Source organism: Myxocyprinus asiaticus, chromosome 36 (genome assembly GCF_019703515.2).
Source record: "Myxocyprinus asiaticus isolate MX2 ecotype Aquarium Trade chromosome 36, UBuf_Myxa_2, whole genome shotgun sequence".
In the NCBI taxonomy this organism is placed as follows: domain Eukaryota; kingdom Metazoa; phylum Chordata; class Actinopteri; order Cypriniformes; family Catostomidae; genus Myxocyprinus; species Myxocyprinus asiaticus.
This window is the reverse complement of record NC_059379.1, coordinates 20,569,699-20,589,451: the sequence shown is the minus strand read 5'-3', so window position 1 is coordinate 20,589,451 and position 19,753 is coordinate 20,569,699. Positions and strand designations below refer to the sequence as shown.

General features: G+C 37.4%; 1 protein-coding gene across 1 annotated transcript; it reads left to right on the top strand.

Annotated features, from left to right (window-relative positions):
- Positions 1-3,120: 3,120 nt before the first annotated feature.
- On the top strand, positions 3,121-19,588 carry LOC127427256 (ras-related protein Rab-18-like). Its single transcript, XM_051674736.1, has 7 exons — positions 3,121-3,323; positions 3,822-3,877; positions 6,929-6,990; positions 7,418-7,490; positions 7,708-7,826; positions 8,393-8,459; positions 17,162-19,588. The coding sequence occupies exons 1-7, from the start codon at positions 3,256-3,258 to the stop codon at positions 17,332-17,334; spliced, it is 618 nt and encodes a 205-aa protein (XP_051530696.1). The 5' UTR covers positions 3,121-3,255; the 3' UTR covers positions 17,335-19,588.
- Positions 19,589-19,753: the final 165 nt, after the last annotated feature.

The following is a 19,753-nucleotide window of genomic DNA, read 5'->3' as shown; positions in this document are numbered from 1 at the left end:
AATAATTAATGTGCAATACACAGCTTAGTCTTTTTATATTATCCAACACATCCTACCTCTTCTTCCATTACATTCCCTTGCACTGTACATAACCGATTTGTATTTAGATTTGCACTACGTATGTGTGTGTGTATTTATGTATGTATGTATGTATGTATGTATATGTATGTATGTATATATATTCATATATGTGTATATGTGTATGTATGTGTATATGTGTATATGTATATATATGTATGTGTGTATGTGCATGTGTGTGTGTGTATATGTATGTATATGTATATGTATGTATGTATGTGTGTGTGTGTGTGTGTGTGTGTGTGTATATATATATATATATATATATATATATATATATATATATATATATATATATATATATATATTTATTCTATTGTGTATTATATATATACTTTTTTCTTTTCAATATTTATCTATTTTTTATTCAAATTTAATTATTTTTCAAAAGTCTTGTTGCTGTTTTGTATTGTTGTGTATTGGAAGCTTCTGTCACCAAGACAAATTCCTTGTATGTGTAAGCATACTTGGCAATAAAGCTCATTCTGATTCTGATTCTGGTGGGACATCGTGGTGACGAATTTTTCAACGGCAAGCACCACTCACATTTTCTTCAGGAAATGTACCTATCTAGTGTTATAATTATTATGTTTCTATGAACTGTAAAGATCGCGGAGAGAGAGCGCTATATGCAGCACATCCATTATTAGCATGATTGGTCAGCACATTAAGAAGCTTCGAAACAACATGTATTGTTTGAATTTGGTGAAAACATTTACATGGTTTACAAGCTGAAAATAAAAATAACATAAAACACAAACCAGTCAAAAACGTGTTTTGGTCTAAAATCACATTTCTATGTAAACCGCCCATTATGACTTCTGACTCAACATGATAGAATGCATCACATTTGAAACAACCCAGTAAAATCATCAAACATCTTACCTTTTAAGATTTAAGACAACTGTGAGGTTATCCTAACTTTAAGATGTTATTTACTACGATTTTTAAGAAAACATTTTTTTTCGAGAATTTGAATGCTTCTTAAGTTTTTTTTTTTTTAAGAACAATCTTAAGAAAAAAGGTAAGAACTTTCATAAGAAGTGTTTTCAAGGAATACAAAATAGTAACTTTTTTTCTAAAGAAGAAAATGGTAGTTAAGAAGAATTTTCATTTCGTGAATCCATACCCTGTTTCTCATCCTCACCTATTATATCACTTCTAAAGACAGATTTAACCACTATAGTCCTATCGATTACTTTTATGCTGCCTTTATGCGCCTTTTGGAGCTTAACATTTTTGGTACCCATTAACTTGCATTGTATGGAATTACAGAGCAGAGATTTTCTTCTAAAAATCATATTTTGTGTTCAGTAGAAAAAGAAAGTCACACATCTGGTATGGTATGAGGGTGAGTAAATGATAGAGAATTTTTATTTTGGGTGAACTAGCCCTTTAAGTATATGAGTCACTTCAGTTTTGCCTCACAACTATTAAATCTTTGGTCTTTAAAGAGTTATCAAGTTTGTTTGCTTGTTTTTTACCTCTGAGAAAATAAAATGTTCTAGGTTGAGGCAATTTCCTTTCTCACTCTGCTGAAATAAAGGTCAAATGTCGTGGAATGTGAACAATTTTGCTTCAAGTGTCATTTTGCTTTGAGGCAGGGAGAAGGTGGAAGCAAAGAGGTTTCAACACCATTGTATGTTTCGCACCTTATGTTACTATTTTATTTTGTTGATGACTGTTGTCAACTTGGCAACAAATGGATTGTACATAGAAATTATTAAACTGCTTTTAAAATTAAGCTTGTGTTTATGACTATATGTTCAATGTGTGTATTATTCAGTGTAATGCAGTAAATGGAGTGTTACACCAAAACTGACAACATTTTCCTGAATTTTATAAAACTGCAATGATTTACAGTCTAGAGAGAAATTATCGTGTTACTCTACTCCTGACTCTTGTCGCACAGTCCACCTATACTGTGTTACATGCAGTTTGTAAAATAGCAGACTGGCCACTCTAGGCCTGACTTTTGTGTTTCACATAGGTCTAGCCAAAGAGGTCATATAAAAAGATGAAGGAGATGGAAAGGTTTGTTTTAATTCTGACTAACAAATCCCATGCTCAAAAGTTATATTGGCGCTATAAAAACCAGTGATTCAAGAAGAACACTGGCGACCTCTTGTGGATACTGGTAAAACAAAATCATTGTTCTGTCTGAATTTAAAGGTATAGTTCACCCAAAAATGAAAATTCCCTCATCATTTACTCGTGCTCATGCCATCCCAGATGAGTATGACTTTCTTTCTTCTTATGCTGAACACAAACGAAGATTATTTAAAGAATATTTCAGCTCTGTTTGTCCATTCAATGCAAGTGAATGGTGGCCGGAACTTTGAAGCTCCAAAAGTACATAAAGGAAGCATAAAAGTAATCCATACGACTCCAGTGGTTAAATCCATGTGTTCAGACATGATATGATAGGTGTGGGCAAGAAACAGATCAATAAATCAATAAAAAAGTATTTTTCACTATAAATTCTACTCCCTGCCCAGTATGTGTCAATATGCACGAAGAATGTGAATCACCAAAAAATACCTTAGTGATTACTTTAATGCTGCTGCCTTTATGTGCTTTTTGAAGCTTAAAAGTTTTGGTCACCATTCACTTGCATTGTATGGACCTACAGAGATGAAATGCTATTCTAAAAATCTTCATTTGTGCTCTGCAGAAGAAAGAAAGTAATGCACATCTGGGATGGCATGAGGGTGAGTAAAAAATGAGGGATGAACTTTCCCTTTAAAATTTCGCTCTCACTTTTTCAGTTCATGTTTGGATTTGAAATAAAGATTATTCATAAACCTATTATTTTATTAGATTAAGACTTTGAATATTTAGCCAGTATACTCTACGCTTTGGTACCCCTGAAGACAACGAGAGTAATAATTATTCTCCTATTTTAACCCTTCCCCGTGTAATTCAGTTCAAGCGCAAGTGTCCCGGTGTCATTGTTCAAATGTCTGCAATTAGACCAAACATATTCCTGAAAAAAGACTGTCATGTCTCTTTAAACCACTAGAGGGCAGAACCTCTAAAACCTTGTTTATCCACAGCAAGCGTCTTTAACGAGGAAGAGAGCATAGTTTTGCCCTTAAGTAGAAGTTTCTTTACATTTTAATTTTATACATACATTATTTGAAAATAGTGACATCACCCGGTAATCACCCGGTAAAGATGAATGAGGATATTCTTACCACCCTGAAAGTACTGATTATTGGAGAGAGCGGAGTGGGCAAATCCAGGTATGAGACTCAAGTTCAAGTCTACAGATGTCAGTTGAGAGAACATCAACAACGCACACTGCAAGATCTGTTTATTAAAACATTCTGCGCCTTTAAAATGTTATTTTAGATAGAACTACATGTGTTTTATTCCTTCAATGTTCCTTGATATGTCTGTATTACTGTTAATGATCACATTAGATCACTCAAGTTGTCATAACATAATACCATCAACTCAAATAAATAACAATATTATAAGAATTCATCTATTGATCTCAAACTCCCATAATGTACTGAATGCTTGGGAATAATTGACCAATAATTTCGGGGCAGAATAATTTAGAAATGTTTTGCACAAAGATGCCACACCTGTAATGGTAAACATTTACCTGAGATCAAGAGACATGATGACGGTGTTGTAGTTTTGTACTAAGATGGAAAATAGTCTTTCTCTTTTTAATGCTTTATAGATGCTTATAACAGCCTTACTCTTTCCTATTTTCCCTTCCTCTCTTTCAGTCTTCTTTTGAGATTTACAGATGATACATTTGATCCAGAAATTGGTGCAACCATTGGTAAGTCTAGATAGCCAAAATACATCATCCATCCATCTATCTATCTATCTATCTATCTATCTATCTATCTATCTGTCTGTCTGTCTGTCTCTGTGTCTGTCTATCTATCTATCTATCTGTCTGTCTATCTACAGTTGAAGTCAGAAGTTTACATACACTTAGGTTGAACTCATTAAAACTAATTTTTAACCATTCTACAGATTTAATATTATCAAACTATAGTTTTGGCAAGTCGTTTAGGACATCTATTTTTCCAACAATTGTTTACAGACAGATTGTTTCACTTTTAATTGACTATATCACAATTCCAGTGGGTCATAAGTTTACATACACTAAGATAATGTGCGTATTCAATAAGAATAGTGCATATTGTATACTGTACAGTGTATGTTATTATTTGTATATTGTTGTGTGTAATTATGTGTATATCAGACGTTTCAATTGTGCTGTGTTAATTTGATGTTATTGTAAATTGGTATATGTCTCATCACTGTCACGACTGCTATGTTGATCGGAACTGCACCCAAGAATTTCACACACCATTGCACTTGTGTATATGGCTGTGACAATAAAGTGATTTGATTTGATTTGATTTGATAACTGTGCCTTTAAGCAGTTTGGAAAATTCCAGAAAATGATGTCATGCCTTTAGACAATTAGCCAATTAGCTTCTGATAGTAGATGTACTGAATTGGAGGGGTACCTGTGGATGTAGTTTAAGGCCTACCTTCAAACTCAGTGCTACTTTGCTTTACATCATGGGAAAAGCAAAAGAAATCAGCCAAGACCTCAGAAAACAAACTGTGGACCTCCACAAGTCTGGTTTATCCTTGGGAGCAATTTCCAAATGCCTGAATGTACCACGTTCATTTGTACAAACAATAATACGCAAGTATAAACACCATGGGACCACGCAGCCATCATACCACTCAGGAAGGAGAAGCATTCTGTCTCCTAGAGATGAACGGAGTTTGATGCGAAAAGTGCAAATCAATCCCAGAACAACAGCAAAGGACCTTGTGAAGATGCTGTAGGAAACAGGTGGACAAGTATCTATATCCACAGTAAAACGAGTCCTATATGGAAATAACCTGAAAGGCTGCTCAGCAAGGAAGAAGCCACTGCTCCAAAACTGCCATAAAGCCAGACTACAGTTTGCAAGTGCACATGGGGACAAAGATCTTACTTTTTGGACAAATGTTCTCTGGCCTAATGAAACAAAAAAATGAACTGTTTGGCCATAATGACCTTCGTTATGTTTGGAGGAAAAAGGGTGAGGCTTGCAAACTGAAGAACACCATCCCAACCGTGAAGCATGGGGGTGGCAGCATCATGTTGTGGGGGTGCTTTGCTGCAGGAGGGACTGGTGGACTTCACAAAATAGATGGCATCATGAGGAAGGAAAATTATGTGGATATATTGAAGCAACATCTCAAGACATCAGCCATGAATTTAAAGCTCAGTCGCAAATGGGTCTTCCAAATGGACAATGACCCCAAGCATACCTCCAAAGTTGTGGCAAAATGGCTTAAGGACAACAAAGTCAAGGTATTGGAGTGGCCATCACAAAGCCCTGACGTCAATCCGATAGAAAATTTGTGGGCAGAACTGAAAAAGCATGTGCAAGCAAGGAGGCCTACAAACCTGACCCAGTTACACCAGTTCTGTCTGGAGGAATGGGCCAAAATTCTAGCAACTTATGAGTAGCTTGTGGAAAGCTACCCAAAATGTTTGACCCAAGTTAAACAATTTAAAGGCAATGCTACCAAATACTAACCAATTGTATGTAAACTTCTGACCCACTGGGAATGCGATGAAAGAAATAAAAGCTGAAATATATCATTCTCTCTGCTATTATTCTGATATTTCACATTCTTAAAATAAAGTAGTGATCCTAACTGACCTAAAACAGGGAATTGTTTTCTACAATTAAATGTCAGGAATTGTGAAAAACTGAGTTTAAATGTATTTGGCTAAGGTGTATGTAAACTTCTGACTTCCATCCATCCATCTATCTATTTAGAGATATGCTACTTATGAGTGTGTGGTGCTTCATGGTTAGCCTACTTAGTGTGTGTTATTGTGTCTCTTAGTAATGTAATGAAAAGAGATTTAAAAAAAATTACACCACAAAATAAGGCCAAAATTAGTCACGCATTGCTGCTCTAGTGCCAGTTTTAATGGAAAAGTAGCTTTGGTATTGTTGACATTCTGGACACCCAAAGGTTAGTCTAAATTAAATGTATTGAAAAATACATGCATCTATGTCAAATCCTGTTTCACAGCTATAAATATATTTTAGTGTCTTTGCAATGGAGGTTTCATGTGGACATCACAGGCAAAATTCTTCCTCATTCTTGATGGCGACTTACTATATAGTTGATGTGCATGCGGAGAGTTGGCTTGACCGCTATATTCTTCTCAAAGCCCATAAGTCCAAACTAAACAAGTCCAGATCTCCTTCATAGGTTTCCTCTGGTAAATCTGTCAGTGCTGTGCTGAAATTCAGGATAATCTATGCCTCCCGCTCTTTCATTCACAGAGTGCTGAGAGATTTATTCCATTAGTCTTCCCGTGTCATCTTTACACATACTTTATTTTCTATATTTTTCTTTATGGGATGTAAATCACTTACGTTTGTAAGTGGTGTGGCTCTGTTGAGTGATGAGACAGGTGGTTGAGTCATCCTATTTTGTTTTTATCTGTACATAATAGACCCACAATTCCCTATTTAGTTGTAAATTCAGGATTTTCTGAATTTAGGTGCTCTGGGATTGTTGCCTGACAATTATCTGGGGCTATCGAAAATGACTGTATATATGGTTTTACCATAATCCTCATAAAACATCTAGAATGTATTTCCATAGAGTTCTTTTGAATCATTATGAATAGTTAACCTGCCTGTTAACATTTGCTAGTCTTAGAAATAAAAGAAAGAATAAATAATGTACCACTGTTATTAGGAATATTCTGAATCTGATTTAAAAGGATATCTTGTATATATGCATATGGTATATATGTTCTAAAACATCTAATTTGTTTCCCATTAAGGTGTAGATTTCAAGGTGAAAAACATTGCTGTGGATGGAAACAAAGCAAAGCTAGCAATCTGGGTGAGGAACCAACTATGTTTTTCCCTTTTCTTATATAGAGTTTAGAGCAGAGCTGGTTTGTTTCTTGGAAAGTTATTTATTTATTTATTTTGTTAGTTACACTCATACCATTTCCTGGACAGTCAGGTCATAGTTTGGAGATTACTGCATGGGAAAGATGCAGTAGCCCTTTATAACGCTTCTGTCTGTGTTTCACTAAAATACCAGAAGATGACAGTGTTGATCCTTTCATTATTTTTCTTTTTTCTGCAAGGAAGGCAATTCTGAGTGTTTTTTTTTTTTATTTATTATTATTATTTAAAAAAATGCATGTCTTGTTAATTCATAATATTCATTCTTACATTTATGCACACCATTTTACTTCCATTTAAAGTCTTTAATCAGACTTTAATAATGCTAATGCAGTGTTTGTGATTTGTGTTTACAGGACACAGCAGGCCAGGAACGGTTTCGAACATTAACACCAAGTTACTACAGAGGAGCTCAAGGTGTCATACTGGGTAAACGAGTAAAACACGTTTCGCAACTATGAAAGACCTATGTCTTTCACAATCACGTCAGGGCATTGCTAATCCAATATGTTTATGCAACCAGCATAATATTAGACCAGTGATGTTATAATACCATGGGATATTCTATGGTAAACTGGAATTGTGTATTAAAAATGTATTCTAATGTGTTACTCTCGAATATATTGTAATATGTTGTGTCTTTTAGTGTATGACGTCACTAGGCGAGAGACATTTGCTAAGCTGGATAATTGGTTGAATGAACTGGAGACGTATTGTACGAGAAATGACCATGTCAAGATGCTAGTAGGAAACAAAATAGATAAGGTAAGTTCCTTTCTACGCACACACTTTTTTTTAGTCATTGCATTCACACTCATACAGTATATTTAAAGGAATAGTTCTCACAAAAATGAAAATATATGATATTTAGCAGAATGTCCAAGTTGCTCTTTTCTATATAATGAAAGTGGGTTGGTACCAGCCGTGGTCACCATTGACTTTCATTAGATGGAAAAGAGCAGCTTGGACATTCTGCTTGATAACTTCTTTTTTGTTCTGCTTAAGAAAGAAGGGGTTTGGAACAACATGAGGGTGAGTAAATGAAGACAGAATTTTTAAATTTTTGGGCAAACTATCCCTTTATAACACCTGACTGCACCCAGTTCCTAAAGCCTGATGGACAGATCTGGTCTATATTTGCTATTTCTCATACATCTTTTGCATTACTCCATATGTCTCTTCACAATAATAGTACTTTTTGTTAAATACAAAATGCTGGTTTAAGCATGGAAGAATCATCCTGTTTTTGTAACTCTAATGACAAATCATCTGATCGTCTAAGTCGTTTCTCAGGGCAGTCATTTAGAGTCATTTTCTCTCTTTTTATGCAGGAAGACCGTGAACTAGAGCGAGACGAGGGCCTGAAATTTGCTAGAAAACATTCCATGCTTTTCATAGGTGAGTTGCATTGGGTTGTTCTGTTAGAACTGCTTGTAACCCTCTTATTTCAGAGCCTAAAATGAGAATCCTTTTACTTGGGTTTGAGTTTTTGTGTTCCCATATTTCATTTCAAGGTTCGTCACCTTCACCCATGGAAAAATCAGACCTTTGACGTAAGCTAGTTTATTCAACTGCCATAATACACACAGGCTACTATTTTTAAAAACTTAGGCCCATTTGCTAAAAACAATCATTATGTTATTTAATTGAAAGATGGATTATTTGTTCAACTTGAGCATTCATTTATTATGACAGCAAATTCAAGTCAGACTTTACAATAGGTCCAATTACTTTCTCATTTGAGCTTGTTTAATAGTACCAGTACTGTATATGTATTCGTGGGTGACGTCCTGCATTCTTGTGCACTGTGGATTTGGTTTGTAAGTCATGTGACGTGCCTCATGAGTGGGTATGTAAGCAGCGATCTGTCTGAATTAGCCGCGAAGCCATCACACCAAATGAAATGTGCAGATGGACAACATGCCTGCAGCTCGTCCACTGCAGGCCAATGCTTCTATTTTCTGCTTTCTTCAGATTTAATATTTCCTATTACCTTTTCCTTTCTTCTGAAAGTCTTCACAAGGCCAAGTGTTTTTTTTCACTGTGTGGATACTTGGAGTAATGGATTGTCATTTTTGCAGCCTGTTGTTACTTGAAGACTTTTTTTTTATCATCGTATTGTGTAGTCATACTTCCTTATTGCATTTAGGTTGAGGTCTAGTTGTTTCTAGTTGTTCTGTACTGTATGTACACTGTTAGGCCTGAAACATAAAACACACAACACACAAATGCAGGTACTTTTTCTTTGCCATTGCATTGCGAGCGTGCAGTCTCGTTGAACATGCAGTACTTAGGTGTGCTCTTGCGTTTTTGTAGTGGAAAAAAACTCAGTACTCAATGGGACAATAGAGTTGCACTGAAATGTCTGTGCCATTAAATCAGATGTGTTATTATTCAGGTAGCTTGCTATTAACATGCCAGCTTGCTCAGCAAGATTATCTTCAAACTCTTAGTCCGTCATGACAGTCACTTTAGTGGCTAATGCAGTAATGCAGAGAATGCAACGCATACTTACATTTCATTATGAAATGCAGTCTGACATTTCGAAACTCAGCAACGCACAAAATCAAGCTTGCATAAAAGCGTTTGTCTGTACATAACTTCTGTAGACTGTGGCTGTTTCTCAATGTGAGTTCTTATGTGTTCTTACGTTCTCGTGTACTCGTTCGACGTATTCATCCACTGCCGAATTAGCATTACAATACTCAAAAACGCAAGTACAGAGAATGCATAAAATAACCCAGTAGTGTTCTTGATCAGGTCAAAATATCGAGGATGCATCGGATGGTGACTTTGGCCCTGTCCCAATAACCCTACTTGCGATTTTGGTCTTGCCTACTTACCCACTTGTCTTACGTATTTCTGGTGTTTTGGCCGCGATGTTGGTGCTGGTTGTGACAGCTGTTTTTGTCTTTTCTCTCAGCTGAAGACTGATTGTTTTTGGTAGCGGTGACTGTTATAGCCTGCTTAAAATAATAAATAACTGAAAATTTTACCCATCTTTTCATTTATTAATACACTACTGGTTGTTGGAAGTGTATTGTGCTGTAGAAAATATGTAAGTTAATTTTTTATAATGTTTTATTGTGTGAAAATAATTGTAAAAGTTAATTATTTTTATTCATTTTGATTTTCAATACTTTGCACATTAAAGAAAGGTTTATCTGTAAAACTGCGTCATCCATAATTGCTGCAAAATATGAAATATAAGCAATTTCTTTCTACTTTGTTTCTCAATACACTGCTTAAAACTTAATAAAATAAATTGTTCTATAAACCTGTGTGATCCATTAATAGTTACTAATACAAACCATTTAAATTATATACTTTGGCTTATAGACTGCTTTACACAACTTATCAGTATGTGGTTTATACAACAAATAAAAAGTATTAAAACGGATATTTTAAATACATAAAAATGAGAAAGAAACCATGGTAGTAGTTAATAAATTTTTATTTTAAAACAACATTTACTAGACCGTATATTGCATGCCACACTGGCTGATAAATTACCAAAATCATCAGTAGTATTAGGCAAGAACAAACAAAATAAGGTGATTATTGGGCGAGAAGGAATATACACATAAATAATTATTATGCTGCTATTAAGTCATCCCAAACAGTTGTAAACGTTATATTGCACTTTATGTTGAATATATTAATATATACAAAAATAAATATACACTGCCGGCCAAAAGTTTGGAATAATGTACAGATTTTGCTGTTTTGGAAGGAAATTGGTACTTTAATTCACCAAAGTGGCATTCAACTGATCACAAAGTATAGTCAGGACATTACTGATGTAAGAAACAGCATCATCACTATTTGAAAAAATACATTTTTGATAAGATCTAGACAGGCCCCATATCCAGCAGCCATCACTCCAACACCTTATCCTTGAGTAATCATGTTAATTGCTAATTTGGTACTAGAAAATCACTTGCCATTATATCAAACATTGTCTTTGTGTTTGTTTTTGAGTTGCCACTGTATGCAATAGACTGCCATGTCTTAAGGTCAATATTAGGTCAGAAATGGCAAAAAAGAAACAGCTTTCTCTAGAAACTCATCAGTCAATCATTGTTTTGAAGAATGAAGGCTATACAATGCTTGAAATTGCCAAAAAACTGAAGATTTCATACAAAGGTGTACACTATAGTCTTCAAAGACAAAGGACAACTGGCTCTAACAAGGACAGAAAGAGATGTGGAAGGACCAAATGTACAACTAAACAAGAGGATAAGTACATCAGAGTCTCTAGTTTGAGAAATAGACGTCTCACATGTCCTCAGCTGACAGCTTCATTGAATTCTACCCACTCAACACCAGTTTCATATACAACAGTAAAGAGAAGACTGAGGGGTACAGGCCTTATGGGAAGAATTGCAAAGAAAAAGCCACTTTTGAAACAGAAAAGCAAAAAGAAAAGGTTAGAGTGGGCAAAGAAACTGGAAAAGAGTGTTATGGATCTTAACCCCATTGAGCTTTTGTGGGATCAGCTAGCGGGTCCCACAACTACCGGTCAAAAGTTTTGAAACACTTGACCGAAATGTTTCTCATGATCTTAAAAATCCTTTGATCTGAAGGCGTATGCTTAAATGTTTGAAATTAGTTTTGTAGACAAAAATATAATTGTGCCACCATATTAATTTATTTCATTATAAATCTAAAATTTAATTAAAAAAAAAGTTTTTGAAATTGATGACTTGGACCAAATAATAAAGAATAGCAGCCAATAAGTGCCCAGCATATAGATGGGAACTCCTTTTGTACTGTTTAAAAAGCATCCCAGGGTGATACCTCAAGAAGTTGGCTGAGAAAATGTCAAGAGTACATTTCTGAAAATTCTAGGCAAAGGGTGACTACTTTGAAGATGCTAAAATATAACACAGTTTTGATTTATTTTGGATTTTGTTTAGTCACAACATAATTCCCATAGTTCCATTTATGTTATTCCATAGTTTTAAATACTTTACTATTATTCTTAAATGTGAAAAAAAATTATAATAAAGAATAAGTGTTTCAAAACTTTTGACCGGTAGTGTATATACATACATACACACATACATACATATACATACATATACACACACATACACGCACACACATACACATATATACACATATACACACATATGAATATATGTACATACATTTACATACTACATACATACATACATACACACATACATACACATACGTAGTGCAAATCTAAATACAAATCGGTTATGTACAGTGCAAGGGAATGTAATGGCAGAAGAGGTAGGATGTGTTGGATAATATAAAAAGACTAAGCTGTGTATTGCACATTAATTATTGCTCAAAGGGGCAGTTTTAACTGTTCATGAGATGGATAGCCTGGGGGAAAAAAACTGTTCCTGTGCCTGATGGTTCTGGTGCTCAGAGCTCTGAAGCGTCAGCCAGAAGGCAACAGTTCAAAAAGGTAGTGGGCAGGGTGAGTGTGGTCCAGAGTGATTTTTCCAGCCTTTTTCCTCACTCTGGAAGTGTATAGTTCTTGAAGGGGGGCAGGGGGCAACCAATAATCCTCTCAGCAGTCCGAACTGTCCTTTGTAGTCTTCTGATGTCTGATTTTGTAGCTGTACCAAACCAGACAGTTTTTGAAGTGCAGAGGACAGACTCAATGACCGCTGAGTAGAACTGTATCAACAGCGCCTGTGGCAGGTTGAACTTCCTCAACTGACGAAGGAAGTACAACCTCTGCTGGGCCTTTTTCGCAATGGAGTCAATGTGGGTCTCCCACTTCAGGTCCTGTGAGATGGTAGTGCCCAGGAACCTGAATGACTCCACTGCTGCCACAGTGCTGTTTAGAATGGTGAGGGGGGACAGTGTTGGGGGGTTCCTCCTAAAGTCCACAATCATTTCCACCGTTTTGAGCGTGTTCAGCTCAAGGTTGTTTTGACTGCACCAGAAAGCCAGCTGTTTAACCTCCCTTCTGTATGCAGACTCATCGTCATCTCGGATGAGGCCGATGACAGTGGTGTCGTCTGCAAACTTCAGGAGCTTGACAGAGGGTCCTTGGCGATGCAGTCATTGGTGTAGAGGGAGAAGAGTAGTGGGGAGAGCACACATCCCTGGGGGGCACCAGTGCTGATTGTACAGGTTCTGGAAGTGAATTTCCCCTGTCTCACAAGCTGCTGCCTGTCTGTCATAAAGCTGGTAATCCACTGACAGATAGACATGGGAAGAGAGAGTTGGTGTAATTTAGTCCGGAGAATAGCTGGGATGATGGTGTTGAAAGCCGAACTGAAGTCCACAAAAAGGATCCTTGCATATGTCCCTGGTCTGTCCAGATGTTGCAGGATATGATGCAATCCCATGTTGACAGCATCATCCACAGACCTGTTTGCTCGATAAGAAAATTGAAGGGGATCTAGAAAGGGTCCAGTGATGTCCTTCAGGTGAACCAACACTAGTCTCTCAAATGACTTCATGACCACAGACGTCAGGGCGACAGGTCTGTAGTCATTAAGTCCTGTGATTTTTGGTTTCTTTGGGATGGGGATAATAGTGGAACATTTGAAGCAGCATGGGACTTCACACAGCTCCAGTGATATATTGAAGATCTCTGTGAAGATGGGGGCCAGCTGGTTAGCACAGGATCTAAGACATGCAGGTGAAATGCCATCTGGGCCCTGTGCTTTCCTTATCCTTTGTTTTTGAAAGACACGGCTCACATCATCTTCACAGATCTTAAGTGCAGGTTGAGTTGCAGGAGGGGGGTTGCAGGAGGTGTTGGTGTTTGTGTGAAATGAAGGTCAGAGTGGGTGTGGGGTGTGAGATTGGGCCTTTCAAATCTACAGTAGAACACGTTCAGGTCGTCAGCCAGTTGTTGGTCCACCACAGGGCTGGGGGTAGGAGTCCTGTAATTCATAAGTTGTTTCATGCCTCTCCACACTGAAGCAGGGTCGTTAGCTGAAAACTTGTTTTTCAGCTTCTCAGAGTATTTTCTTTTAGCCACTCTGATTCCCTTATTCAGTGTGTTCCTGGCCTGATTATTCAAGACTTTATCCCCAACTCTGTAAGCATCCTCTTTGGCCTGACAAAGCTGCCTGAGTTCCGCAGTAAACCATGGTTTGTCGTTGTTAAATAAGTCCTAGTAGGAGTGCACATATGCTCACAGAAACTGATATATGATGTAACAGTATCTGTGAGCTTGTCCAGGTCTGTGGCTGCAGCCTCAAAAACACTCCAATCAGTGCAGTCAAAGCAGGCTTGTAGTTCCAGCTCTGCTTCGTTGGTCCATCTCTTTACAGTCCTTACTACAGGCTTAGAAGATTTTAATTTCTGTCTGTAGGTTGGAAGAAGATGAACCAGACAGTGATCAGATAGTCCCAAAGCTGCTCTAGGAACAGAGCGATATGCATCCTTTATTGTTGTGTAGCAGTGATCCAGTATATTTCTGTCTCTGGCTGGGGTTGTAATGTGCTGTTTGTATTTGGGCAGTTCACATGTGAGGTTTGCTTTGTTAAAATCCCCAAGAATAATAATAACTGAGTCCAGGTATTGTTGTTCTGTGTGTGTGATTTGGTCAGCCAGCTGTTGCAACGCAGCATTCAAACACGCGTTTGGCGCGATATACACACTCGCCAGAATAAACGAGGAAAACTCCCGCAGCGAGTAGAAAGGCTTACAGTTAATAAAGAGCGCTTCCAAATTAGGACAGCACATCTTCTTTAATGTTGTTAAATCTGTACACCAACTTTCATTGATGTAAAAGCATGTTCCACCGCCTCTCATTTTCCCTGTTAACTCCGTGATGCGATCCACTCTGAACAGCTGAAAGCCCGGCAGATGTAACGCGCTGTCCGGAATGGCTTCACTCAGCCAGGTTTCTGTGAAGCACAAGGCAGCAGAGGTTGAAAAGTCCTTGTTTGTGCAGGTGAGGAGATGTAGTTCGTCCGTTTTGTTAGGAAGAGAGCGGAGATTCGCAAGATGAATGCTCGGCAGCGTTGTTCGAAAGCCCCACTGATGGAGCTTGACCAGCACGCCTGCTCGTCTCCCTCACCTGCGTCTCATAGCGCGTTTAAACAACACAGCCGCTCCTCTGACTAAAATGTCAAACAAAATGTCCAAATATTCAAAATCCGGGAAAAGATTGATGGGTATATGCTGTCGAATGTTCAGTAGTTCGTCTCTGGTAAAACTGACTGGAAAAAGATTACTAAACACAGGACAAAAACAACAAAACAATAGAAGCGCTTCACACCGAGGCAGCCATCCGCGGCGCCATCATGATGTAATCATCAATCTATATCGACATAACCTGAAAGTCTGCTCAGCAAAGAAGAAGCCAGTGCTCCAAAACCGCCATAAAAAAGCCAGTCTACAATTTGCAAGTGCACATGGGGACGAAGATCTTACTTTTTGGAGAAATTTGCTCTGGTCTGATTAAACAAAAATTGAACTTTTTGGCCATAATGACCATCATTGTATTTGGAAGAAAAAGGATGAGGCTTGCAAGCCGAAGAACACCATCCCAACCGTGAAGCATGGTGGTGGCAGCATCATGTTATGGGGGTGCTTTTGCTGCAGGAGGGACTGGTGCACTTCACAAAATAGATGGCATCATGAGGAAGGAAAATGATGTGGATATATTGAAGCAACATCTCAAGACATCAGCCATGAAGTTAAAGGTCAGTCGCAAATGAGTTTTCCAAATGGACAGTGACCCCAAGCATACCCCCAAAGGTGTGGGAAAATGGCTTTAGGACAACAAAGTCATGGTATTGGAGTGGCCATCACAAAGCCCTGACCTCAATCTGATTGAAAATGTGTGGGCAGAACTGAAAAAGCATGTGCGAGCAAGGAGGCCTACAAACCAGACTCAGTTACACCAGTTCTGTCTGGAGGAATGGGCCAAAATTCCAGCAACTTATTGTGAGAAGCTTGTGGAAGGCTACACAAAATGTTTGCCCCAAGTTAAACAATTTAAAGGCAATGCTACCAAATGCTAACAAAGTGTATGTAAACTTCTGACCCTATTATTCTGACATTTCTTAAAATAAAGTAGTGATCCTAACTGACTTAAGACATGGAATGTTTTCTACGTTTAAATGTCAGGAATTGTGAAAAACTGAGTTTAAATGTATTTGGCTAAGGTGTATGTAAACTTCTGTCTTCAACTTTACTTCCTGTCACGTGCACACGCACTCAAGTTGCCAAGACTGCAAGTGTGGGTACTGGGACAGGGTCATTGAAGAACCCATTTGAAGTCACAGAAGTCATAGCGGCACTGTGGTGGCAGACGAAGGACATTTGTCATTGGCTGCATCCGAAAACATTGGCAGCTGAATTTCTGCCAAATCAGTTAATGGTTAACCAACAACATTTTTGAATGAATGTAACTCTTAAGGAAACTGGTCTCAGAACAGTTTGAAAGTCACTCTATTTTCATCCTACCTCCTTATACAGCCTCCGAAGGCAGTATTTTCCAGTTTTCGGATGCAGCCATTGTGTTTTCCCTCTAGAATTTCCTGCTGTCGCCATACCCCGTCAACATTTGATATTTTGTTGGGCATCATTTTATAAAGTAATAAACACATGGAGGAAACTTTTTCTTTTCTTTTTTATTTAGTGTGTCACTAGTCCTGCAAAACCTCACTGGTGTGATGATGATAAAAATGCTGTCACTTCTGTGTGATAATGCCAGTAGTTCTCTCACTGGCTACAAATGTGCTGGAAAGGTCAATTGCTCAACAAGGAGGTCGCAGCACATTTCAGAGTTCAAAATAGATGCGAAATAGATGCGTTCTTCGTCCTCCTGTTCTTCCGAGTTTGTTGCCTCACACTGGGTCCTAACCATACACAATGTGATTCCAGCAACAAACAATTTCTCTGTCCACACTCAACTGTGTGACATGGCACAATTACTGGCAATGTATTTGATGTTTTATGTACAGTTATTAGGAGCAGGATTTTGGACCATTCAGAGTTAATGACTGAAATCGAGAGCAACATTTGACAAAATGTCCTGTTGCTCGTTGCTTGTCATGACACTTTATCGTGCCACATCTGGTTAGGACACTATTATACTGAATATTATGTCTCTCTCTCTCTCTCTCTCTCTCTTTCCCATGCAGAAGCCAGTGCTAAAACGAGGGACGGTGTTCAGTGTGCATTTGAGGAGCTGGTGGAGAAAATCCTGCAGACTCCTGGCTTATGGGAGAGTGTGCAAAAGACAAGAGGAGTTCAACTGACTGAACTCTCTCAAACTGGTCACGGAGGCTGTGGAGCATATTGCTCACTTGTCTAACACACAAACCAGTATTTAAACAGTCCAAGTTAGATTACTTTAGAAACGCATAAATACACAAGATCCAAACACTTTTTTAGTTTATGTAATTATGCAGGCGCACAAGCAAGATGTTCATAAGAGCAGTCATTTGACATGCTTCCTGGACAGTGGTGATTGCTCTAAGCATCGATCATTTAAACAGGCCTGCATGTACCATCCCCAGCGTTGACTATTATTACGACGATTGCTGAAAAAAAAAAAAAAACAGATAAGCCTTTGGAGTAAAGTTTTCCAATTTTTTAGTGAGGAAATGTAATTAAAGAACTCTTTGAAGACATGCTCATCATTTTTGTTTAGGAGGGGGCAAACTTGATTACACCGCTGTACCTCTGATCACTTTGCTTCCCAGTTTGTATATTTCCTTTAGTGTTTTACTTTGTTTTGTCCCAGTGCCTGTGTTTCTTATTTAGGGAGAGGTAAACACTCATCAGCCTAACGCAACCTTTCAAACTGCTGGAATGAGACTTCAGTACAACAGATTTCCATCGACATGCCCTCGCTTGATGTCTGCAGCATGTGGAATCAAGTTTATCTTTATTTGGCCATCTCTCTATCCCACTTTTTCTTTCTGTCAGTCACTATTGTTAACTTTCTCTTCTCTAAATCTATCTGTGTCCAATTCAGTGCTATCACTTTCCCTTTTACTGTCTCTTTGTTTTCACCCAGTTTTTCATGTCCTCTCTCTCTTTACAGAATAATTGAGTTACCAAGGTTTTGGATCTGTTCTATATTGCTTTTATTGACTTGGACCGGCCACTTAAAAACATGTTTTTGCAGGTTTTATCAATCAGATTGCCACAATGACTCTCTATTGTACAAATAAAAAGAGGGTTAAAATAAGTAGAATAGAGGGGAATAGAGATTGTATAGGTCTATTTCTTTCCTTTCTAGCTGCTTTAATTTGGATGGGAACTTTCACATGCAGCCTCATGTACAGTGTACAAACACTTACTGTACTGACATGTCAGTCTGTTTATGAGAAAGGAAAGATGGTGTAAATAATGTCCATGTTTTAAACAAATTAGAGTGAATCATTAGTGTGTGACTATAGGCAGCAGAGAGAAATTGAACAAAAGAACAAATTTAGAAATACTCAAATGTTTTTATTTCCCCTCAAACATAAGAAATGATGATATGACACTTAAAGGTATAGCCATCACTAAATCACCCTCAGGTCGTTCCAAATCACATACGACATCTTTTTTTATGTTGAACACAAGCGAAGAAGAATTGAAAACAATGTTTGCGCTGCTCTTTACATACAATGAAAGTAAATGGTGGCTGAGGCTAACATTCTGCCTAACTGTTCCTTGCTTGTTTTACAGAAGAAAAAGAGTCATACAGGTTTGGAATGACATGTGAGTAAATAATGTCAGAATGTGTTTTTGGGTGAACAATGGCTTTGATACTGATGAAAAATAAGTATTTCCATTCTCCTGGTTTAATCTGGGCCAGTTTTTAGCATAAGCTTACTGCTGTGTGTGATTTAGAGAGAGAGGGCAATTTAGTCTAAGGAAGTCTCCAGAAGTCTTGTTTTTGTTTTAGAGAAAAATCCAGGGGGTCCCAGATGTCTAGTCTTACATTCATTGCTTAAAAAGTGGCTGGCAAAGTTCAGCTGAGCATCAAACTCAGTTATAGCATTTTCAGACTGTGTATGGCGCATGTGGAAGGAAACAAGGTTTTGTATGTAGACACGCAGAGAAGTCCTGCTTTGAGGGTTTACTGTATGTATTCTTTTTTTTTTTTTTTTTTTTTTTACTTGTTTTGAAATTGCAAATACATTTATATTGAAGCTTATATTTTTACCTGTTTTCAGTTGCATGCAATGTTATGTATTTGTGCATTTCCTTTTCTGTTTTCATAGTAACAATCTTATTCTGCAGCATTTTTTTTCTGGGCAGTTTGATGACAGACGTTGTGTATTTTTTTTTACATTTATTTAACCATTCACTGCTTATTAGAATCATCCCATGTGATACAGTTAATAACATTGATTCGAGAGCTTGTTTTGTTTAAGTCATTGTTATTCTATTTTATAGATTGCATATTTGTATGTTAGTTACTGTATTAATAAGCACATCAGTTTATTCCAGTGACTCTATAAATCACAAGAATGCATTTATGCAATATTGCATACTGTTATTGCACATAAATGGCTGCATGTAAATATTTGATGGTAATGAACTTTTTCATAAATAAATTGTAATGTTGATGTTTCTGCTCTACTGACTCACTACACTTTAACGCTGCACTTGAAATGACAATATTTTGTCTTTGAATATTCTCTCTCTCTCTCTCTCTCTCTCTCGCTCTCTCTCTCTCTCTCTCTCTCTCTCTCTCTCTCTCTCTTCAATTCAGATTAGCTTTATTGGCATGA

Excerpts from the sequence above, each read along its gene's own strand:
- LOC127427256 (XM_051674736.1), top strand. The coding sequence starts at position 3,256 with ATGAATGAGGATATTCTTACCACCCTGAAAGTACTGATTATTGGAGAG. Across the intron at positions 3,878-6,928 it reads AGAAATTGGTGCAACCATTG|GTGTAGATTTCAAGGTGAAA; the intron begins GTAAGTCTAGAT and ends TTTCCCATTAAG. Across the intron at positions 6,991-7,417 it reads AAGCAAAGCTAGCAATCTGG|GACACAGCAGGCCAGGAACG; the intron begins GTGAGGAACCAA and ends TTGTGTTTACAG.